The 25686-nt window shown below is 41.3% G+C and overlaps 1 protein-coding gene across 2 annotated transcripts in view; it reads right to left on the bottom strand.

Moving 5' to 3' along the window:
* The window catches only part of TNIP1 (TNFAIP3 interacting protein 1), a 739301-nt gene that overhangs the window by 351766 nt on the left and 361849 nt on the right, over nucleotides 1-25686 (bottom strand). For both annotated transcript variants that reach the window (XM_044069404.1, XM_044069403.1), the window contains exon 7: nucleotides 17920-18014. In XM_044069404.1, the coding sequence (XP_043925339.1) occupies nucleotides 17920-18014 (95 nt within the window). The remainder of the gene's footprint in view (nucleotides 1-17919; nucleotides 18015-25686) is intronic.

Below are 25686 nucleotides of genomic sequence, written 5' to 3' on the forward strand. Positions count from 1 at the left end.
TCTGACTGTTTTGTTGGGTAAGCAATTGAGAAGTTTGAGGCAATATCCATGCTGGACCTTGAGAAAAGCTCTTCAGAATTGGGTACCAGTGCTGGCGTGGCCAGTCTGGTGAAATCAGTATCATGTTTGGCTTCTCTTGTCTGACCTTTAGGAGTACTCTGGGAAGGAGAGGCAAAGGGGGGAAAGCATATACTGTTAGATTTTTCCAGCTGAATGATAGGGCGTCCACTTTCCATGCTTGCTTGTGATAAATCCTTGTGCAAAATCTTTGAAATTGGCAGTTGTGAGGGGAGGCAAATAGATCTATGTCTGGGTGCCCCCATTTCCTTGTTATCATGTTGAAGACTTGTGGATCCAGTTTCCATTCGTGGGGATCCATGAGGTTTCTGCTTAGTTCGTCTGCCAGAGTATTTGTTTTTCCTGGCAGGAATTGTGCTTGCAGGTGAACTTGAAAAGCCAATGCCGTGTCCAATAAGGTCATTGCTAGTCTGCAGAGGGGGTAGGAATGTGTACCTCCCTGCTTGTTTATGTACCACATGACCATAGTGTTGTCTGTCTTTATCAGTAGCTGTCCTGGATGAAGCAGGTCCTTGAAAGCTGTCAGGGCATTTTGAACAGCTAGCATCTCTTTTTGATTGATGTGAAGATGCATTTGGTTTGCAGGCCATGTGCCCTGAATACATTTTCCTGCCATATGGGCCACCCAGGCATAGTCTGATGCATCCGTTGTCAGTGTCTGTCTGGCTGTGGGTAATCTGAATGGCAGACCCTTGTTGTGGCGAGAGGCTTTTGCCCACCATCAAAACTCCTGTTGCAGGCAGGGAATGAGTGCAATTACTGTCTCCAGGCTGTGGCAATGTTGAGTCCAAACACTTTTTAGATACCATTGTAGTTTCCTCATATGCAGCTTGGCATATGGAATTAGTAGAATGCAGGATGCCATGAAACCCAAGGCCTGCAGGATTTTTCTTGCAGATAAGTGGGTTTTTGTTGCCAATTTCTTGAAGTAAGTAGTCAGTTGCTTTTGTTTGTCTGGCGTGAGATAAGCCATCTGGGTAGTTGTGTTTAAGCTTGCACCCAGGAATATTATCTCTTGAGAGGGCACTAGTTTTGATTTCTTTTCGTTTACTGTGTACCCTAGGCCAATTAGTAATCTCTTTACAAACGCCAGATGCTTTAGAAGAATGTCTTTGTTCACTGCTTGAATTAGGCAGTCGTCCAAGTAGGGATATATTTGAATTCCTTTTTGTCTGCAAAACGCAATTACTGGTGCCAGGCATTTTGTGAATACCCTGGGCACAGTAGATAAGCCAAACGGCAGTGCAGAGAATTGGTAATGCATTGTGCCAGCTATGAATCTGAGGTATCTTCTGCAAGATTGTCTGATTGGGACATGCAGGTATGCCTCTTTTAGGTCCAAGGTTACGAGCCAAGCCTTGTTGCCCAGCATGGGCAGTAGCTGCTGTAGAGTCAACATCTTGAATTTTGTAACTTCCAGAAATGTATTTAGTATAGACAGGTCCAGTACTGGTCTCCAGGTTTTGTCCTTTCTGGGTACTAGAAAGAGTCTGGAGTAAAATCCTTGCCCCTGTTCTTGTTGCGGTACTTGCTGAATGGCCCTCATGTCCATGAGGGCTGTAATTTGTTTTTGTGCCTCTGCCCATTGATTGTGTGGCAGGTCTGGCATACCTTTTGACCTTGGTAGAGTGTGGAAATGGAACCTGCAGCCTTGGGACACTACGTTCAGGACCCATTTGTCTTGGGTAATCCTTTGCCAATTTGAAAAAAAAATGCTAGTTTTCCCCCTAAGGGGGCTGCCAAAAGAGAAGTGCTTGGATTTGGTAGAGGAAAGTCATTGGGACTGTTTCCTGTAAGGTTGTGATTTGTCTTCTCTGCTCTTGGAGGTAGTAGCACCCCATTGTTTAGGCCTGTATGAGCCTTGGGGCTGACCTCTGCCTCTGGGATGCCTGAATCTGCCTCTTTGTGGTCTGTCTGACACTGGAAAGGACCAATTTTTAGAAGGCCAGTTTCTGCTAAATCTGGGTGGTTGTACCTGTAAGAAATCCTTGACTGTCTGCATGGATTTTTGCTTTATCCTCCATTTTTTTCAATACTTCTTCTGCTTTAGTACCAAACAAAGTATCATGCTGTAATGGTACATCTAATAATTTTGCTTTAACATGATCAGGCAGATTTTGTTCCTTTAGCCAAGCATGCCTTCTAATAACAGAACCTGAAACAGCAGCCCTGCAGGAGGCCTCCAGTGAATCATAACCACATTGTAAAGTATGCTTTCCCATTTGTTCAGCTGCATGCAATAAATCCTGCAATTCCTTGTTTTCTGAACATTCAGTATTTGTCAACATTTTCTGTTTAAGCTGTGACATTAAATATTGCTGATATTTAAGCATATGAAACTGACAATTTAAGGCCCTTACAGCCAGGGTAGCAGAAGTGTAGACTTTTTTCCCCCATCTGTCTAGAGCCCTGGAATCCCTATCAGAGGGGACAGGGTTTTTTGCAGTGGAAGCTTTAACCCCCTTGGGACCTTGAGATATAGTTTCTGGGTCAGCAGTGGGGTTTTTATACAGGAATTTATGAGAATCTGGAACCCTGTAATATCTGTCTGGCTTAGCAGGTGCAGGGGGGAGAGAGTCTGGGGACAGGCTGGACTCTGAGAATACATCGTCCACAATGTCTAGTACAGGTGGAATAGCAAGGGGTCTCTGTGCTGAGGAAGAAGCAGAAAGTCTCTGAGCCTTTTCTTAGATTCAGAATAATCTTGGCTCTCCCAGTGGAAATGTTCCCTCATGGTATGTAAGGTTTCCCCAAAAGAATAATCCTCAGGAGGAGAGGCTGAAGGAATGGATTCTTCAGCGTCAGAATCCTCATAGGGAAGCATGGAGTAATCTTGTTCAGAAGAGGAATCAGAAGAAATGGAAACCTGATCAGAAGAATCATACTCTCTCTCTTGGCTAGGCCTCTTATCAGGAGGGGGATGGGTACCCCTGATCAAAGTAATTAGGTCTTCGGCCATTTTGATCATTTGTTTCTTAGGCATGGTGGTCAAAGTAGGAGAATGCTGTACTTGTTTCTTTGTCTTTAATGCTGCTTTAGTCTTTGTCTTTGAAGCTGAGGATGGCTTAATGTATAGCTGTGTAGGTCTGAAGTCACCCTCAGAAGCCGATGCCTGCTCAGCGGCTCCGGACCCATCTGACGGATTGATTTCCGAGGATCCAATACCTTGAGTATCCAGAGGCTCAGTCGGCTCCACATGGGAGTCGAAGCGGCCTGTGGCTCTGAGGTAGTGGGTGCCAGGGGCTGCGAAAGCGCCTCACTGAGAACCGGCGACTGGCCTAGAAGAGGCTTTGTCGTCGGTTTTGGACCTCGGATGCCTATCCTTTGCCTTGTCCTTGCGTTTTTTGTAAACTGCGGTTGTCGGCTGATCCGATGGCATTATATAGTTAAATCTTTGGCCAAAGTAATGGAAACCAAATTCAAACCGACGCTTGATAGTGCGTTGGTTAAATCTAGCACAAAACCGACAACTAGCAATGTTGTGATCAGGGCCTAGGAAAGGAATACAGTAAGAGTGAAAATCCTTATGAGGTATTTGCTTCCCACAAGAAATACAACTGTTAACTTTTTCTGACATCGGCCTGGAGCAAGAAAAAAGTTTTCGCAATGGGGTACTTAGCTTTAATGAAGACTTCGGATCTGAAATTCTGATTTGAAAATCTCAGGAGTCGGCCGACCGGCACTTGTGAACTGCTTTTGCTTCGGGCACCGCGTGGCAAGAAAGACTGAAGAAAATGGCGTCAGCTGCTTCTTTTATACCCCTAGCGCACTGACGTCAGGGAAGAGGCGACAGCAAGAGATGCCGGACCTAGACTTTGGAATTGGGCTGACTACGGGTAGCCTGCCAGCAGGATAACCCAAGAGTAATGACTGCAACAATGAAACACAATGAGCATCTGCCACTGCCAAAGATCGCACTTTGAGATGGGCTGGATCCAAACTGTTGGAGCCAAAGAATGGACCTTGGCAGGCAAAAGAAGAGAAGAGGCAGTTTGGACAATGGTACCAACAGAACCCCAAAGCTGGATCTGCGTCCTCAAGAACTTTGTCATCATCCTGTCTAAACTGAACTCTGACAAGCTCAGAGATGATCAGGTAGATGAAGCCACCGAGGAAAACCTGGAATATCTCTTCTCCTGCAAAATCAGAGTGTGTAACCTGCAGCTCACCAGTTCAGTGAAATCTGGGTCTGAGGAGAGGAGTGATGGTACCATGATGCTGCCAGTTCTGATCTCCTAGCCAGTTTAGGTAAGGGTCTGACTGGTACTGATGGATCAGAAGAGCACTGAAGTTACTGAAGAAGATTTTTCCTTTCCTTTGTTTTTTTCTCTCCTTCTCCTTATCTGTGTCTGGGGCGTTAACAGAAAACCTAGCCCTGTCTTGCTTCTAAGCAGGGAAGGGTGAAGAGGAAGATCCAAATGTAGTGGTTCCTGTCTGTGAAGGGAGGAAACCCCTCACCACAAATTTGTCATGCTGTGTCTAAATGGGCAGTGCACAGGCAATACACACACAAGGAGTGAGGATCCTGAGGTGATGACTTGTGCCCACATTCAGAGCAGTTTTTTGAATGCTTGAGATTAAGCCACAGTAATAATAGTTAAACTGTACCGTAGAAAAAAAACAAAGTACACACTATAAAATAGTAAGACAAACAGTATTCACAAAATCCTAATTCACTATGAAAACAAATAAGCACTAACAAACACTATCTTAAGTCTATCTGTGAGAAAAATGCTAACTTTTAAAGACATACTATCAAGCACTACCACTTACCTTAATCCTATATCAAAGGAAAAAGCCAAGTTCTACATACTAAACTAGACAAGTTTCCCAGTACAGGGGGGGGTAAGGTAAAAAAGGGGTACAAGGTGTTTAAAGTATTTGAAAACATTTGAAACTTTTCGAGAATCAAAAGGATACAACAGCCCTTGAGAACATGTCTGAAATCTTCAGATGGCAACAGAGATCTGATGTACTGAATTGGAGTTCAGTGAAATTTTGGGTAGGGGAGGAATCAGTGCCCTAAAACTGTGGAAGCTTCAAATTTGGTGCGGAGGTCGGATCCTGTCCCATATGTTGAACCAGATGAAAATAGACAACATTGGATGAAAAGATAATACAAAAAGTGAGAATCTGGAAACTGTTGTTTATGGATGTGGATAGTGAGATGGCAAGCAGTGAAAATGTTTTTATTCCCCTTAGTTTTATACATGGGTCAGGTGTATTTTTATTAACCAGAGAAACTGTGGACAATAAAAGAGATGAAGGAATTTATAAAGAGCAAGAGTTAAGTGGGACAAGTTGATCCTCCCAGCAGAACAAGGTGGTTTAAGATTACCTGATTTGAAGGGATATTTTAGACCTACACAGTTAAGGCTATTACATATAATGCAAGTAGAAGGTTATAATTCAAAGTGGAAAGTGATGACGATGTTGAAGATGAGGGGGAGTTCAAGAAACAGAGAAAGAGAGAGAGATGGGGACTCTGGATGCAGATCCTAGAGAAGAACAATAACAACCATATAGAATATTACGTTCATTAAGTAGCAAAAAGTGCTTTCAGAACTAAGCCAACAAGTGAATGGATAAAGGAGATTTTGCCAGTAAGGATTAATGCAAGTAGGGGAACAAAAATCCTACAAAAACTCCTATGCTTTTTGCTACTACTGACTAATAACATTTTCTCCACATTTATTTGTTCATCACTTGTTGATACTTGTACAATAATGCTGACTAATATATGGTTCAATAATGTTGTTGTTGTGTCTTTCTGCTTTTCCCGGTTAGGGGTCGCCACAGCAGAACTCCAGTCCGCTAATGATTGGCAGTAGATTTTTATGTGCCGAGTTACCAGCTCTGATGCACAACCTTCCAACGAAGGTATGCCCATTCACGCATGTCTCCACACAGAAGACGCTTTAGCTGAGAATCGAACAGGACAACGTCTTACTGTGAGGCAACAACGCTACCGCAGCACCACATAATGATTAATATATCTCTGTTTATACCTCTCTGATTGAATTCATCTGGCATCCAGCTAAATTCCTGCTTTATGTATATATTCTGTACATATTACGGTAATCAAACCAACTAGATTCCTGCTTTTATGTATGTATTCTGTATATATTACTGTAATAAAACCAACTAAATTCCTGCTTTATGCATATCTTCTGTATATATTACTGTAATCACTATGTGTAACACTGTTTCTACTTCTGTACCAATTAATGTTTAATTTTTTCTGTATCTATGTTCTTGTCGGAGGTTTTCTCCCTGGGCCTCCACTGAAAATGGTCTCTTTTAGGCCCAGTGGACTTTCCCGGTAAACAAATGCAATAAAAATAAATAAAAAAATAGGCAAGACAGGGTGCTAGAAATTACTGGGAAACTGGCAAAGGTATATGGAGTAAATACACAGAGAAGGAAGGTAACAGAGTGGGATGAGGCCAAAATGATGTTTGGGCTGCAGGCTAGAGACTGCTCTCCCTACCAGAGAATAATATCAGAGTATAGGCAAACAGAAAGTGACAGGGGAATCATAAGTGAAAGACTTGCTGTGGTAGAACTTTTAGTTGAAGCAAGAACAGAAACTGCTGTTAGAAAAGGGATAATTAAAACACATAAAATTTTGCATGATAACTATAAGAATCAATCAGCAGATGTTTGAAAAGATTGGTAACAGCGAATGGAAAAGCAATTTAGAAGGAAACAATGGCAGGACATATGCACGGCTCCCAAGTTTTAAAAAAATATCCAGAAAGTTTAGGATTTTTGCTTGGAAGTTTTTGCAGAGGTATTTTTATACCCTTTATATATCCCAAGCAGACTTCAAAGAATTTTTCCTCAAGTAGACAGCAAATATTGGAGGTGTGATGGTGAAGAAAGAGGTAAGTGGGAGCAGTTTTTTGGAGTGCAATGAGTTGGCAGATTTTAAAAATTCCCTACAGAGTGATCCATCAGTTGGCAGATTTTAAAAATTCCCTACGGAGTGCTCCAGCAGAAGAAACTAATTATATATGAACTGTTTGTCTTTCATCTGCCCTTCTCTCTACTTTCCTTACTCATTTTCCCTCTCCCTCTCTGCTCCTCTGCTCACCCACCTTCTTGTCCCAGCTTCCTCACTTCCTCTATGCATGTCTTTGCTCCATGTACAATTTTTCCATGTACAATTTATCACTGTTTTTCCTATCCTTCACCTAGCTGCGGCAATCTCCACATATACATAATATCTCTCTTGAACAGCTATATTACATCATCAGTCTGCACTTTAGTACGATCTTTTGACCTTCTAGCATATTCATAACTTATCCACACTAATTATGAACTTAAAATCTTGTGTCAGTCACTTTTTTCCTATTGCCCCCTTCTCATTTCCATTTTGTAGCTCTGCCTTAAAGACTGTACTATATTGCCTTTTTTCTCACAAGTTTTATTGTAACTGCAATTCATAAATGTTTACCTTTTGTATATTTTAATTGATTTAAAAAAAATGTTGTAACATGGATCTTTACTTCTCAGGCCCCGACTGGAAAGGTGCTCTTTTTTGTCTAGTCGGACTTTCCGGTTAACAAATACCAAACAAATAAATAAATAAAATACATATCAGGTGACCCAATGGTTGTAACTAAGGAAATTAGTCTTTTGAGCTAAGACACAGGATCTAAATTGCTGAGACATAGTAAGGCCGATTTATAAAAGAGAGAAAATAACTGGAAGAGAAATTGTTAAAAAAAGGAAGAAACACATTACATTGAAATAAATGGAAATTGTGGGAATAATGCATACAAAGTAACGTTCAGGAGGAGGAATGAGGATTAAGGGAAGGCATGTTAATAAAGTTTGTTTTCTTTTCTATTAATGCATATCTGCCTATGTCTTAAGTGATAATCTTGTTTCAAAAAAAAAAAAACAGGAAATCTAATCAAAGCCAGCAATAATGGGGGAGGGGGGAAGTACAGTCCCAAAATCAGGGACATTGTTTTACATATTACTTTAGTTCACTTCAAATGTCAGCAGAACAACAGACTTTGCAACAACATGTATATTTTGAATATGAAGTATGAAATTCTAATATCTGCTATTAATTACTGACTGTAATTCTCAGTGACTTACCAAAAAATCAAACATTTTATAAAGAGCAGGGCAAAAATATAAGGCAAAAAAATTCTGGACAGTTGAGAGGTGTGCTCCTTACTTAAGGTTTACTGAAAACCTTTACAAAGTCACTAATTCATGATGTTTAACTGTCTTCACTCCCTCATTCTTGCAGTACACTGCAGTGGCCTCATGCTTCCTTGTCATGAACTGGGCAAAGATAGCTTATAAAATGATAGAGGTATGGATAAATACGCTAATGCCTGAAAAATGTCAGAAGTGGTAGATGGCAAAGAAAGTTTTGGAAACTCAAACTTCAAAAATGAAACCAAAAAAAAAAAAGTCAAACATCGCTTTTGCCCCCGTGCACCACCCATGTGGGGGGCTATGCCCCCCACACCCCCCCTACTTAAATATACCAACTCCGAGATCGCGCTACACTGGGGAAAAGGGAAATCTCCCATATTGCACTGTATGCGGAAGCGCAAAACGGGAGATTTCCCACTTCCTGTCAACACCGCAAAAAAGATAAAAACATTACGTACACACAAAGCGTACAAGAAGCCTTGCCTCTGTGTGCACGTAATGTTTTAAGGTAAGTAAATTGTTATTTTTTAGAACTTTACATATTCGATTTACTGAAATGTCGATCATATGGTCTCGACCATATGACATTCGAGATTTCAGTAATTCGATTATGTAAAGTGCTTACACATATATATATATATATATATATATATATATATATATATATATATATATATATATATATCTATATACACATATATATATATATATATATATATATATATATATATATATATATATATATATTAAAAGGGGTGTGTGTGTGTGTGTGTGTGTGTGTGTGTGTGTGTATATACATATATTTATTTATTTCAATGTGATTAGTCTTTCTTCCGCTGTATCTGTCTCTCTCATTATAGGTCATCCAGTGCAGGGCATCACATCAGGAAGGCAATGGCAAGCAAATCTTATAAAGATAATCCATAAGAAGTAGTTTAGACACACACACACACACACACACACACACACACACACACACACACACACACACACACACAATCCATATCTCAACCGTATAAAATTCCTCTGTAAATACCAGTTTTGAGGGCAAAATATCGGGGTGCCATAAATATCTGCGTGGTCTCTTTAATTTCCGAATTTCCCAGGTTTGTTTTTTTTTTTGAACAAACTGACGTCATCACATGCATGGCATGTGTGATGACATCAGCTGGCCGAGACAGGCAAATGTTTAACAAATATAATATAGCATGAAAACTGATTTCAGTTTGTAGTTTTTAAATTTTATTTATTTGCAAACCAGCTAAATGAAGGCCATTTCTGGACCCTTTTCAGAAATGACCAGAATCATAAGGAGAAAGACAATTACAAAATTGGAGAAAAGAGAGAGAAGAATGTCGACTTTGCCAAGCCATTAACTTGCTTGTGGATGGTTCACGTGTATCATTAACCAGGTAGGGCAAAAAAGTGTAGAATTAGAGTTTGCCGTGCCGGCTTGACAGATACTTGCGCGTGCAAGACTGAAAGTTAGTTATGAATTCGACACTGCAAGCAGGCACTTAACAGAGATTTTCTGTTAAGCTACTTAAGTGAGAAACTTTGACCATACTGCAGGCATCAGACTTCTGAGTTTGAATGAAGCAGAGTGTTACAACAGTCTGATTTAACTTCCGTGAGAAACTCTGACTTTAAGCTTGCTTGTACATTTCCTATTAAGCCACACTGCAGACTAATTTATTAGTACAGAGCGTGTGTGTTACTGAACAATGGCATGGCAATGAAGCATAGTGTGTGTGTGTTGCAGATTGTCTTGTTTGTTGTTTTTGAACGTGCATGATTTTGCGTGGCTTTCCAATTAATTGGCAGCATCTCACAGTTCTGTGTTTCATTTATTATTTAAGTAGAGTGGCTCCAGTATGTGTGTTTTATTTAAGCAGAGACTGCAGAGTGGGTTTTACTTAAGCAGAGTTATTGGCAGCAGCTCGCAGTTCTGTGTAGGTCCGTGACTGGTCTGCAGAGTGGGTCCGTCCGTGTTTTATTTAAGGTGTGTGTGTGCACGCCTGTAGAGATCTCTCTTCGCGTAAATTTATTTTATATTTTTTTTATGTAGTTTTGCCATAGTACACAATTCTTGTAAGTTTTCTGCTAAACTTTAAAGATGAATAGATTAATATTATTAAAAGTATGCAGTGCAAGGAGCAAGAGCAGTCATATATTTCAGGGTTCTGCAAATTGTCTTGTTTGTTGTTTTTGAACATGCACGATGTTGTGCGGCCTTTGGTTTGTTTTTCAACATGCATGATGTCGCGCAGCCTTCAGCTCGCATCAGACTGAACACCAAAGCATTTTATGGCTCTGTTGTAAGGCTTAAAAAAATTTAATTTTATTTATGTTGTCCCGTTTCACTTTCGACTTTCATGTGCTATTTCTGTTTCTTGACATTTTGAAAATGTTAAGGAAGCTATTTCATCATATTCCATAAGTACTACTTTATGTTTTAAGAATGTAGATAGGATTTATAAAGTACATACAGAAGACAATGGGCTGCATGTGACTCTGTCACAGAAGTTGATCAGACCAATATTTCTTCTGTTAAGATATTAGATATTTGTTGTGACATTTACTATACATTTTGAATTTACACTAATTAATTATATTTCATACTTTATGGTAACAGGGCTGTGTGAGATACTCTATTTAATAATGGATGACCTTTAAAGCAGCTGGCACATGTAATATATAGATAAAAAACATGACAAAATAAAAAATGTTTAAAAATAATACAATATGATAATAGATAAACAAAATAATTTTATATACACTTCAGGAAGTACAGTACATTCCAAGCAAACCCTGAGTGACTTTACTGTTTTTTGTGTGAAGAAGTATTAAGGGATCTACATCACAGCAGCCAGAGGCTTTGGCTAATGGTATAGTGAGAAGTGAGAGAGAAGTTTTTTTATGCAGAGCGTTAACTTTCCTTTTAATGGTTGCAGTTGGAATGGGCTTCATATTATTTGTTCATAGTTCATGTTCATGGTAGCCCATATATGAGCGAGAGAGAGAGAGACAGAGGTTTCCAATGAATAGCAAACATGGGCCATTCTCTCCATCATGTTTAACTGTTGGGAAATCTTCATAGATGAATTTTGCACAGTAATGGTCAAATGATCTACTTTGTCTCATTATTCTGACACCTTGTTTATTGACGCTGACTGAAAAGTACTTGATTCTGATGATCTTTTGACCTCATCACTCAAGGTTACTGTTGCTTGTGGCTTAACTCTGTTGCACTTACTAGTAGCGTCCTTTTCAGAAACGTGGTGTCATACTTGAAGGAAGCAAAGTCATTTTTGCTTTTGCAGCTTGGTTTCCATTGTTCATGGGTTGGACCTTAGGCTTGTTTTGTAAATTTTGTATACATTTATTTGTTGGCTCAAAATATTTCTACTCAGAATATCTGCAGTAGTAAACTGGTGTTGTAGTAGTAAACTGAAGTGTTTTATGTGTGGTTTGGTATGTTTTCATTCCTGTGCATAAGGTTCATCTTTCCTGTAGTTCAGTAAACCCATTTCTTTGTGACATTTAGGTAATTAAATCCACTGTTTTAAATTTCACATATTAACCTTTTTATGTATTAATTTTTTGTTGCAGTTTTGGCTTTTGTTGCTTGTTAGTTATCTGGATTGATGAAATAAAACAGGCACTAGAAATGCAGATGGAGCAACCTCTTCATTAGTTACATATCTCTTTAATGTGGAATTATTTAGATGACTTTTACTTCAGAGATTGCCACTGTGTGCATATTTACTGTTGGCTTGTAGAAGTTTGAGTATATTTTTATGATGGAAATGTTCTGCATTGGGCAATTTTGTCATTACTGGTTTATGCATTTTGTTTAATTGCTTACCGGAAAACTGTTCAAAAACAATACATTTAAAACATGCTCTAAAAAAGTGTGCTGTATTATACAATGAATATAATTTAATACAGTCAGGAAGGTGCATCAAAGAACACATGTATGTTTCGTGTGCAAGGGGCCTATGATTTGAAAACAGCCTAAAGGTAATCTTTATCCACCACTGGCCAAATGCATTTTCTTTGAATGTGGGTTTAAAAGCTGTTTCAATGAATGTGAGTTTCAAGGGCAGAGAAGTTTTAATGCTAAGTCTATTTTCATTGTGAGACTGTATTGCTTTATTTAGCAGATGACTATTATTGTTTGAGCTATAAAATGTAAAATAAAAGTTTTAAATGAAATCCAAATAATCATTGTAGAAGTAAAGCAGTTATGCACATTACAGTGTTTATGATAAATGGGGTGAAAAATAGGCAACTATGGGACACTGGAATGACCGCGGTGGACTCTGGGGCCATATTGTAGTTGTCTGTTCTTCAGGTTGCGTTTGAAAGTTGGTATACCACAATCCCATTGGAGTAGGCGTGGTTACATAAGTATGTATGCTAATTTTATGTTAATCAGCATACAGATTTGTACCTATTTTTCATGGGCCTTTGTCACACACACACACACACACACACACACACACACACACACACACACACACACACACACACACGCACACACACAATGTTGCCCAATGAGCAGCAGCACAGATATCCAGCACTGAAGCAAGCTGCAGAAGTAATTCACATTTGGGGTAGCAGACCCTAGCCTAACTGGGAGCACTCTCCCTTGTTTGTCTATAGCAAAGGTAGCCACTATGGACAGTTTTGCTTGAAAACTACTCATCCAACATCCAAAATAAAATAAAATAAACACCCTACTCTATCTTCCTAAAAATATCTATACTCGAGACATGATTTTGCTTACCTCAAGAACTACAAAATACATAGCCACTGGCTTGTGTTATTTAACTGCCTTTATATCACCCCTATGGTGCTACACCATAGCCCTGAAGATGCTGACTGTTTTTTTTCCTTTAAACTGAATCCTACACAACAAGAATGATGACATTGGCACCATCTTCCTTTTTCTCTGAACCATTACTTCTTCTGAGTGCACTCTCTCATTTAGTCTCAAGGCTCTCTTCCTCTCTTCATTAGCTAGTCCTGCCCTTTGACACCTTCCAATACTTCATGCCCCATGAAAGAAGAAAGCAGCAGATTCATTTGGCTTTTAAAGGAGCTGACAGATATTTTCACACAGCCTGTCAAACAAGGCAAGAAATCAGCACTTACTGCCAAAAGTGGTATAGTTGAGAGACATAGGCTTGGGGTGCTTTTCTGCCCATTATTTATATTTTCTAGTTAAGAATCATGTGCATTTCTTTAATTAGAAAATATAAAAAAAAAGGCAAAAGCAAAAGAGGTATAGGATAGGTGGCTGCCTAGTTCACCTATGCGTAAGGGATAGACATACAAAAATGTAGACAGTGTAAATGTTTCCACACTGGTGCATGGGATACAAAATTAATATTCATAAACTAAATGCAACACTCAAAATAAAGTCCAAAAATGGATTTTATTAAGCTAATGTATTCTAAAAATCACATAGATGAAGTTTCAGTAGCAAAACCAGTTTGTGAGAACTGGTCCAGTAGACCTATACAAGTCTAACTTCTCCAGTTCCCACTACTTGCTTCCCCTGTCTTTAATGGCCTGCACAGCTCTGTGATGCATTTCCAAATCCCATTCTCCTGTCAAAGTTAGCTTTAAGCAGTTAAGGAACTACTTTGACATGGAATGGAAGCATGTTCCATATACAGAGGATCCTTTGCCAGAAATACCTATCCTGCCAACAAATACTGTTACATTTTCAGTGCAAGATTTGTTCCTTACAGTGGCTATTGTGGCATTATCTGTTTTGAACAAGTAAAAGGTCTAACAGGACTGGATCATTTATTGCCTTGCAGGCCAAATACAGGTCACTACTTAAGAGTCTACAGCAGATAGATTACAGTGCTAGAGCTTTTTAGATGTTCTGTGTAGCTCAGGGAGCTCATATCAGAGACTATTTTGGTCAGGTATCTTTGAAGATTCTCAGGTTGTACAATACGTTTGGACAGGTACATGCTGAAGGCTGTATTATAGTCCATAAATGGTCAGATGAGGAAGTAGTAAAAGTGGACAACAACTTGTTTGGATATGAAGGATACACCTTTAGTGATCAGTTAGACTAGATAGTAGAATTTCCAACACATGGTGGTTAAAGGACAGTTCATCGATTCATAGGTGTGTACTAAGCTAAAGGTCCTGGAGCCTTTACAAGCCTAGCACATAGGATTACCCTGGCATTGTGCCAATCAACCTTAGTTCCTAGTGCCTTTGTCGAGTAGAGCCACTGGTGTGATCCCCAGGGTGAATTTTCTATTTCCTATCCACTCATCAAGATTTCTCTTGAAGAGGGCCAGTGAGGTGCTCTGCTTGACATGTATGGGAAGTCTATTCCATAGCATGGGCAGTCTCTGGGTTATGAACCTGTCCCTCCAGCATGTTCTGTTGATTGTGGTAATGGGGTTGAGGTCTCTGGAGCGTGTGGTGCGGAGTGACTGGGATTTCGTTAGATGTAGCATTTCTAACAGAGCTGGGTCAGACATGGCTTTGTAAGTGAAGCAGAGATCGCCTCTAAGTAGGCGATATGAGACAGAATAGTTGGAGTTTTTTTAGTCTGTCCATATAGGACAAGTGTTTAAGGCCTAGGATCCTCTTTGTGAGGTACTTTTGCGGCCTCTCCAGTTGTTGCAGGTGTCTAGTGAGGTACATGCCAAATGGGCATTGTACTCGATGATTGACCTAATGAGGGAAGAGTAGAGGGAGACAATGACCTCTTTCTTCCTGGATGCAAAACCCTTAGTAATGAGATGTGCCACATAGAAGGACTTTCTGACCACAGTGGCAATGTGGTGGTCAAAAGAGAGGTTGCTGTCAACCTGTGTTCCCAGATCTCTTACAATACCTTCTTTGTTCAGTGGACTACCATCAATGTGGTAATTTAAGGGAACTGGGTTTTTCCCAAAGGGGATGAAGACACATTTTTGGACATTGAGCTTAAGGCCATGGTTCCGTCTCACAAATGGACCAAAGTATCTAAACACAGTGTGAGACTGAGAGGGGTAACCTCTATGTTTTTGACAGGAGTAGCATTCATGTTTCCTAAATAGAACAATACTGTTTTTTAGCTTGAATTTATGGTCTTGACACCAGGAATTAGTACATTAGTAAGCAGGATTCTCTCTTGTAGGACATGGGTATCTGCTGAAGAGTTAGTGATTGCATCAACTTAGTACTTATCTGCAGACATGGTAAGCCAGAGACCCCTGACCTCCTTGAACATGCTACAGAGAGTGGGCTCTCTGATGCACCACTAATAACCAGCTTTTTAGAAGTGTTCCACTAACCCTGACTGTATAAGTACAGTCTATGAAACAAATAGATGTTAAAGCAGATTACAAAAGGGTTAAATAAAGTGGGTAATCTTATCAATAATACCAGAATGTGGGATAGTACTGAAGACCTCCAGTCAAGTTCAGGTATGCAGAGTGCAGTGGTTCAATTACCTCCTCAAAAAAGTTCACCAGATTTAATAAATGACATGCCTTTTATACATCAAATTGATTAGGTTCAAGAGACTATAGGCTGCTTACATATTTTATTTTCAAGTTCCATGGTGATATATTCCATTACTTCACAAATAATGCTGGTGAAACTAAATGGTTTACAGTTTCCAGGGTCAGTGGCAGGGTTACCTTTTTGTAAGGGTGTACCACTACTGTCATTCTCCAATCTTTAGACATGTAGCTGGCGGAGAGTTAACTGGACAGGTTTACAAAAAAGTATGGATGCATTTAGGACTGACTAGAAGACAACCCTAATACGACATCTGGGATCTACTTCTAATAAACAAAAGCTGACTTACATGAAGATGACTTCACATAGACAAGGTCACCGAACAGTTACTTTATCGAACCATCACATTACCAAAGTTTTTAACAGGGTAAGTATGCACTTGGCCAACATGGAACGAGGAAACACACTGCAATGTGTCAAACCCACCCAGATGGAGGGCTAGGCCCCCCCACCCCCCTAACTAAATATACCAACTCCAGGACTGCACTACAGTGGGGGAAAAGGGCAAATTTCCCCATGTTGGCCAAGTGCAAACTTAACCTGTTAAAAACTAGTAGTGTGATTGTTCAGATTGTTCAATAAAGTAACGGTTTGGTGTTCTCATCTCGCTGAAGTTGTCTTCAGATAAGTCGGCTTTTGATTATTAGAAGTAGATCCGCTGTCTGGACCCAGAAAGCTATTGTTTTTGGTTTCAAAGAGGACATTTCTATCTTTTCAGATGTTGTTTCAGGAGAAAGCTGGGGTAAAGTAGTAAAAGGGAAAGGATGTAGGTGAGACCAAAGAGAAACTGGAACTAAATTAGTCAGCAAGTCCCCTGGGTTAAGATCAGCTGTGTGTATCAGTAGGTGTTACTTCTGAAATTCCTAACACAGATAAGGAATGCTTCCATAATTGTCTTTACAGAACAGGTGACAACATCCAGGCTCACATTTATTCTGAGTTCATTTTTTCTTCAAAGGAGTCCTGTGATTTCTTTATTTTGTCAATTCCTTACTACCACTTCTTTCTGGATCACAGATTAGTACTAGTCTAACTGCTCTCATGGGCCATTTTAAGCCTAGCCAATTAACCCATGTGAGACTCAAACCCTGCACCCTGTGTCTGTAAGGCAAATATCTTAACCATTATGCCAACCTCCCTCTTTTTCTATGTCCCATTTTGTCCTGCACTCCTTGCTTCTTTTGACAATTTCTTGGACTTCCACAGTCTGCTTTCCTTATGTACCTTATTTCTATAGCTGTAGTTCTGTAGTCCTCACACATGCTGTTTTGAGGCACTGCCATTCTTCTTCAACTAGACCTATTTCCTCATCTTCTTGTATTGGGGTACTAGAATCCTTAGGTTCATAGGTAGGTACTAGGCTATCGGCCTTAGGGCCTATATAAGCCTAGCCAAAAAGGTTCCCTGGCTTTCGTCATCTAAGAAAATTATTTTCCTGAGTAATTTGTTGTACTTTCTCTCCAGTCAATTTCCAGATCATCGGTTCATGGGTGAGTTTCAGATAGAAACACTCAGCATGTTTTTCAGATGTGGGAATAACCTCTCAGAAGCACAGGGAGAACATGCAAACTCCAAACAGGCATCCAGAGGCCAAGATAAAACCCTGTACCTTGTGCAATGGAGGCGAATACCTTAACCACTGTGCTAACTGGTTCTTTGTACATCATTTAGTTTTTACATTGCATTTCCTTCTTGCATTGTAGTTCCTCTTCACCATCACATTTGTTCACGTGTACTTTGCTTCTACTTCCTGTTGTAAAACAGCGTCTTTTCCACTTAGAATAAGTTTTACCGATGTTCCTAATTTTAGCATTCTACATTATGATAATACTGTTTTTTTTTCTTCTCATTGCACACCATTATCTCCCATCTTGTTCATATTGGGATGAAAGCTGGCAAGTTTTCTAGTAAATTTATATTGTGTGCTTACTTGGTATCTAGAACAAATACGACACATGAAGAAAACGAACAACTGCCTTGTGTACTAGCACTGAAGTTTAAATATATGTGGCTATAAAAAATAAACTCCCCAGAAAAATAATGTTTTACTATGGACTTCAGATGTGCTTATTAACACTTTCTCACCCAATATTCAAAGCTGATGAGTATTACCTGAGTTTTTCAACTACAAGATTTCTCTGCTCAATATCAGACTCCAGTTTCTTTCGAAGGTCTTCATTTTCTTTCCTTAGCTGTTCACAAAGTGTCTGTTTAAGAAAATACAGAATGATTGGCGCATTAAGAATGAAAAGATAAAATGCATTGGTATATAATAACAGGAGTTACAAGACAGTAATTAGTGTAGTCTTCTTATGCTTAACCATACCCTATTCAGCACGATGTTGGATGAAATTCCCCAAGTAATAGCCAAATAAAAAAAATGAAAATTATAAAATAAGCCACTACATATGGAACTTCTGTACTAGTTCATCAGTTATACAAAATAAACTGAACAGTTCTATTAAATCTTTGAGGAAAAATAATCTTACAGCAGCCTGATCTTCCTTCAGTCAACTTTATAGGCTCTTATAACAGACTTTTCTAGCATTGCGGTTTATAGGTCTGTGTGCCTCACATAAATGGAAGAATGGATAGGTCTAGCTACTGTACTTGTCGTTTAGACTAATGCTACTGAACTCAGAACAGACATTTCAGAATATCTAGGGTGAAGAAAAATGATCAATGGCTGATCACTGTTTCTATGCCATTTATTATCCTAAGAGAGAAATGTTGCTTTCTATGAAACCAAAAGCAGTAGAATATAGCCAGACCTACATTACTCGGGAATTTTTTTTTTTTTTTTTTTTTTTACTTTGCATGAAAAAGACATAATAGAATTTAAAATTTAAAATAAAGAACTGCCATGCTTACACTTATTTTATATTATTAAGTGATATATTTTGTTTAATGGCTTTATTTTCAGGATGCCTAGTTGGCCTTTTTTTATTTTTTATTTATTTGTGCTCAAGCTGCTTATTTTTATTACTTCAATATTGAAGAGGTACACTATTCACAATATTAACTGTCTGGGGTAAGGAGTGGCAACATCATGGGAAGATGGTGAACAAATTCAAAAATCTTGGTTATGCCCCTTTTCTAAGGTATGCAAAAAATAACACTCCCTGAGATATTGACTAGGACTTATTACTAAAACGTAACTGGACATACATTCCAGCTGTTGATGGTTTTGAAGGTGAGATGTCCCTGTTCCTATTCTGGAACTATGCTTCATTCGTCATGAAATCTGTGACTTTGTGGCACAGCTGTGAGTTACAATAACGCCAGATGCATGAGTTAATATTACTTATCAAAACAGTTTGCTATCTACTTTCTAAATAAACAGTGTCAACATTTAACCACACCACAAAAGGAGGGGGTGTATCCATATTCATAAAGGATACCCACACCTCCAGGTTGGTGGCAATGCACGAAGCTTCGGAAACCATCCAGGTGCAACTAACCATAGGCAAAACTGCTCTACAAATTGTAGCATGCTACAGGCCACCCTCTCAAACTCAGCAACCCCACACAGCCTTCCTGATGACACTGGAGGGTATAAATGTATCTCCAAACACCATCATATTGGGTGACTTCAACTACCCGAATATAGACTGGGAACATTACTCAAGCCCTAACTTTCTAGCCCAACGGTTCCTGGAGTTCATAAATTCAAATGCCATGGAACAGCTAGTCACTGTTCCCACGAGAGGAGAAAATATACTAGATCTCACTATCACAAACATGGGGACAAAATGCTCCACACCAGAAGTATATCCCTCATTGGTGAGATCTGATCATAAACTAATCTCACTGGAAATCCACATCCCGCCCACCCCAAACAAAAAGACCACAGTGAAGAACTTCTCTAAAGCAAACTTCACACTACTCAAGACTGGTGTGGTATCCTTCAAGGCCCCTGAGCCAGTGGAAACCACAACCCAAGCTGCGGAAGCCCTTACAAATGCCTTCTATGAACACCTCCAGGACTGCATGGATCAGGCAATCCCAAATAAAACCAAGACTCTTTCCACAAAGGGCAAACGTCCAGTCTGGTGGACCCCAGCCATTAACAAACTTTACAATAAGAGCAGAAAGCTATTACATGATAGAACAAAATCCATAAAAGGGAAGTCACCCTGATCATTATTAGTAAAAAATATGAGCACTCATAAAATCAACTAAGGCCAATTTTGAGAGAAAAATTGCCATGGATTCAAAGGACAATCATAAGGCCTTTTTCAGCTATGTTAGGAACCTGGGTGGAAACTCTCAGATATGCTCAGAATTAGTCCAAAATGATACAAAATCACTGAACCCACAGACATTGCCAACATACTGGCAGACAGGTTCAATGCAAACTTCACCCCTCTCCCTAAAGGAGAGATAACTATCCCAGCAGAGTGTAGCCTCCCAGACATCTCAAATGCGCAGGTGAAAGCTGCTCTCTCTAAAGCTAAAACACAGCATCAATGGGACCGGATGGTGTCCCCGGCTGTGTGCTACATGAGCTAAATGAGGAATTAAACCCGCACATAAGGCAGCTGTTTAATCTCAGCCTTACCACAGGATACGTGCCCAAGGAGTGGCGTCACGGCAACTGTGGTCCCACTCCACAAAGGCGGTGCCTCTACGGACCCTGGTAATTACCGCCCCATAAGCTTAACAAGTCTAGTCTGCAAAGCTATGGAGAGGATCATAATGGAGCTCATAAACAAAGATATAGGGGACTTGCAGACATTGGACCCAACCCAGTTTGGCTTCGTCAAGGGCAGATCATGCCTTTTGAACTTGGTCGACTTCTTCGAAACAGTCACCAAGGCCATTGATGAGGGAAGGCAGTCCATACAGCCTACCTTGACCTTGCAAAGGCCTTCGACACAATACCCCACTCTGGAATTGTAGAAAAACTTACCAGCTTAAATGTAAACCCATATGTCACAAGATGGGTTGCAAACTGGCTTAAGGACAGAACCCACAGGGTTAGAGTTGCTGGCGCTATGTCAGACTCCAAGCCGGTCACAAGCGGTGTCCCACAGGGCTCGGTCCTTGGCCCCCTATTGTTCGGCATCTACTTCTCAGAAGTACAGGCCAACATGGGAGGACTTTGGCTGACAAAGTTTGCAGACGACTGCAAACTGGGCGCCATAGTGGAAAGTGCATCGGACACGGATATCCTTCAGAAGGGACTCACGGAAACAGATAGCTGGTGCCAGAGCCATGGCCTGAAGTTAAACGCCAAAAAATGTATAGTCATACCCTTCGGGAAAAACAAGGTAACCCCAAGCTACCATATAAGTGGCAATCCACTAAGCACAGAAGAGGTTATCAGGGACCTGGGGACCCAGGTTGACAGTGGCCTTTCTTTTGACACTTACGTTGCTAAAGTGGTTAGAAAGACCTTCTACATTGCCTACCTGATCATGAAGGGATTCACATCCAGATCTAGTGAGGTCATTGTTCCCCTGTACTCTTCACTTATCAGACCAATGATCGAGTACAATGCCCCATTTGGGATGTATTGCACCCGACATCTGCAGCAATTGGAGAGACCCCAAAAGTTCCTCACCAAAAGGATAAAGGGACTCCAAAATCTGTCATATGCTGCCAGATTGAAGAAACTCCAGCTCTATTCAGTTGCATACCGTCTGCTCTGAGGTGACATGTGCCTGACATACAAGGCCATGTCCAACCCGGAATTAATGGACATGCTCCACCTCAAAAAATCCAAATCCACCAAAACCACTAGATCAAGCGACTTAAACCTTAGCACGGATATAAATAGGATGTGCTGGAGGGATAGATTTATCACTCAGAGACTCCCTATGCTGTGGAATAAAATCCCGGTCCATGTGAGGCAGAGCACCTCGCTGGCTCTGTTCAAGAGAAATCTTGACCTGTGGATGGGAGATCGTAGGTTTATCCCGGGAATCATCTCTGTGTCACTGCTGGACAGAGGCACAACAAACTAATGGGCACAGTATTTTTTCATATAAGGGGTGGCGTAAGCCACAAAAATTTGGGCTAGGCTTATAAATGCCTTAGGGCAGATAGCCTAGTATAAACCTATGAACCTATGAACCTAAAAGTGTCCCTGATGTGAGACATGCGACACTGATCATGTTTGGTTTTGTTATGTATTCTTGAAAAAGGTGGCTAAAACTTGTGCAGCTGGATGAATTTCTGGGGCTGTTTATCGATAGATAAAATTAAACTCATGATGAGAAGTTTTAGAAAGAAGACTTACTTAGGAACATCCGACTAGAAAATGTTTTAATGGTCAGGGTGGCACTAAGGTATAGTCTTGAAAGCAGGGTGCTGTGACTAAGCCACAGCAAATGAGACGCCTGGCTGTGTAACTCAGACCTAACAGAAATAGAAGCAGCTGAGAGACTGAGGCATCTAGAGAATGAGGACAATGAGAAACTGTGACGGTTACAGGCTGAGGAGAATGGGAAACTGCTATGCCTGGAAGCTGAGGAAAAGGAGAGGCAGAGGCAGCATGAGAAGGAGATGCTGACTCTGCGCCAGTGTCATAGAGGTAATGGGGAAGGGAGTAACTGGACCCCAGAGGCACAAAAGGTCAGTAAATTTCTTCCGCAGCTTAAAAAGGAGGATACATTTGATAGTTTTATTCATATGTTTGAGAGGGTATGTAAACAGAATGATGCTGACCAAAGGATCTGGGTACAACTGCTGACCCCCCTTACTCCATGGTAAAGCTGCAACTGCGTTGTCTAAAATATCTGACATTGACTGTTTTAATTATACTACGGTTAAGAACTGCTTGTTAGAATTGTTTAAGCTAACACCTGAAAAGTATAGGAAAAAGTTTCATGATTATAGACGCAAGGCAGATGAAAGTGTGTGTGTGAATATGTTGCTGAACTGAGCAATTATTTTCATAGGTGGGTGAGTGGATGTCAGGTCACCACTGTTGAAGGGCTGGCAGACGTTTTGGTGAGGGAACAAGCCCTTAGAACTTTGTCCGTCTGCTAACCAGATCCTCATGTCCTCAGGCAATGTGCTACTTCAGACGAGTTGGGGAAGAAGGAAGACCTATACCTAGCAAGGAGGGTATCCCTGCACAGGAAAGGGGCTTCCAGTACTGCTCATGGATCTAAAGGACCCCATAGTGGGCAGCACAGACTGCCCCAACAGAATCTGCCAGTAGCAGGGGAAGCCACCAGTCCAGGTACACGTCCAGGACCTAAGGTTAAATGTTTTGAATGCAATCAGTGGGGCCACATGGCATATACAGATGTCCACGGAGGCAAGGTGGGGAACAAAAGGTGAGAGAGCCAGTAAGTGGGAAAGACAAAATGCCAATAGTAGGTTGTCTTGGGACAATAAGGCTACCAAACTACCAACATAGGTTATATCCTATTACAGTGAATGGCAAAGAGGCCATTGTTAAAACAGACACAGCTTCTGACATAACCATTGTAAAGCCTGCAATGGTTACAGAGGAGCACTACTTGCCTGGGCAGTTTACTCCAGTCAGAGCTTTAGGAGGGACCCCATTCCAAATACCTTTGGCTAGGGTTCACCTTGACTGGGAGGGTGGAAAAGGAAGCCAGCAAGTAGGTGTGTTTGAGGATATCACTGCAGATGTCCTGAAAGGGAATGATTTTGATAGTGCAGTACCATGAACTTGTGCGGTTACACAGTTAGGCTTGAAGACAAGCATGTGGGTCTGGTAGCCTGGGGGAGACCCAGACGGACCGCATACTTGCAGCCAAGACTGGTGAGGTGGTTATTTCAGGGAAGAAGCTATGCTGTAGCAGTGAGACTGAAAGTGAGCCACAGCTGTTTGTGGGTACTGATGTTCCCTTGGACAGAGTGACTGCAAAGGTAGAGGTGAGTAGTAGTACCCAGGCTGACAGTGAGGCTCCACTGTCAAAGGATGCCAGACTTCCTGTGGAAGGGGAGCTGGGAAGGGTTACAAAGAGAGAAAGTGGAGACAGACTCAACTCTCAGACCCTACATTGCAAGGCCTGAGGCAGGTAGCTAGTGAGGCACCTGATTCTCAAGGGAAGGGGGAAATCTGTATACTGGGACAAAGGGTTACTGTATAGACAGTGGACCCCTGAGGGAGAGCTAGAAGGTGAGAGGGTACAGCAGTTGGTAGTGCCTAGACCCTACCATCTGGTGCTTCTAGCCATAGCCCATGATATTCCCTTTGCAGGTCATATAGGCATAAAACGTACAAAGAGACGTATTATGCAGAACTTCTATTGGCCTGGAATTTCCAGAGATGTAACAGGGTACTGCAGGACCTGTGAGCAGTGCCAAAAGTTAGGCAAGGCGGGAGACAAGGTATGAGCTCATTTGATGTCTTTGCCTGTGATTGAGGAGCCATTTCAGAGGGTAGACATGGGTATTGTGGGGCCTCTGCGTACCCCAAGTGACAGAGGTGCCAATTTCATGTCAGACATGCTGGCTTGTCTGTGGAAGTACTGTGGGGTGAAGCACATGAAGACCACCCCCCACCATCCCCAGACTAATGGTCTGGTTGAGAGGTTAAACTCTACAATCAAGTCCATGCTCAGGACATTTGCAGACCAGTTTAAGAGGGAGTGGGAAAAAGATTTGCCCCATCTGTTGTTTGCTTACAGAGAGGTTCCCCAGGAATTCACAGGTTTTTCACCCTTTGAGTTGCTGTATGGGCATAGGGTGAGGGGACCTCTAGATTTAATTCGAAATGAGTGGTAAGGTGAATGTGAACCTCACAAGGAGTCTGTTGTGGCACATCTCCTAAACCTCCGGACAAGGCTCAGGGAACTCATGGACTTGGCCCAGGAGAACCTGTCAGAAGCCCAACAATAGAAAAAGGTGTGGTATGACAGGAATGCTCAAGGTAGAGAGTATGCTGTGGGGCAGCAGGTAATGGTTATCATTCCTGTCAGACACAACAAGCTGCAAGCAGCTTCAGAGGGACCCTACAAGGTGGTATGGAAGGTAAGTGATGTTAACTGCATGGTGGAACTGCTAGGCAGGGGCACAAATTGTACCATGTTAATATGATGATACCTTACCATGATAGGGAGGCCCTTGTGATGAGCATTTGCAGTGGATTACAGGAGGAGTCTGAGGGAGACTCCTCAGTGAGGCTCAGAGTGACACCTCAGTGGAAGGGGTAGCGATGTCCCAGCAGCTATCTCCTACCCAGGTTCGAGAAATCTGAGCAGTGTTACAGGAGTTTGAGGACATGTTCACTGGAAAACCAGGGTGCACCCACCTGGTGCAGCACCAAGTGGATACCGGACTACAAAGGCCTATTAGGCAGGCCCCTTATTGGGTGCCCGAGACAGTCAAACAGACTCTGAGGGAGGATATACAAGAGATGTTTGAACTAGGGGTAATTCAAGTGTCCAGCAGTTCCTGGGCCTCCCCAGTGTTGCTGGTGCCAAAGAAACATGGCAGCACCAGGTTCTGTGTAGACTACAGGACATTAAATAGTCACACAGAGTCAGATGCTTACCCCATGCCTAGGACAGATGAGGCCCTAGAGCAGCTGGGTGGGACTAAGTAACTTACAACTACTGATCTTACCAAGGGTTACTGGCAGGTGCCCTTGACTCCCAGTGCTAGACAGAAGTCAGACTTTGTGACTCCTTTTGGCTAGTATGAGTTCACAAAGATGCCATTTGGGATGACAAATGCCCCAGCGACTTTCCAGAGGCTGGTAGATCATATCCTAGCAGGAGGGTTTGCCCTTGCTTAACTAGATGATATTGCCATCTACAGCCATTCTTGGCAAGAGCACCTTCAACATGTCGGAAAGGTGCTGGGCAGATTACAGAGGGCAGGGTTGACCATTAAGCTCAGCAAATGTCAGGTGGGTATGGCAGAGGTCTCCTACCTATGACATAGAATGGG

The sequence above is a fragment of the Protopterus annectens genome, chromosome 4.part0 (assembly GCF_019279795.1).
Source record: "Protopterus annectens isolate FY-2018-M chromosome 4.part0, PAN1.0, whole genome shotgun sequence".
Lineage (NCBI taxonomy): Eukaryota > Metazoa > Chordata > Ceratodontiformes > Protopteridae > Protopterus > Protopterus annectens.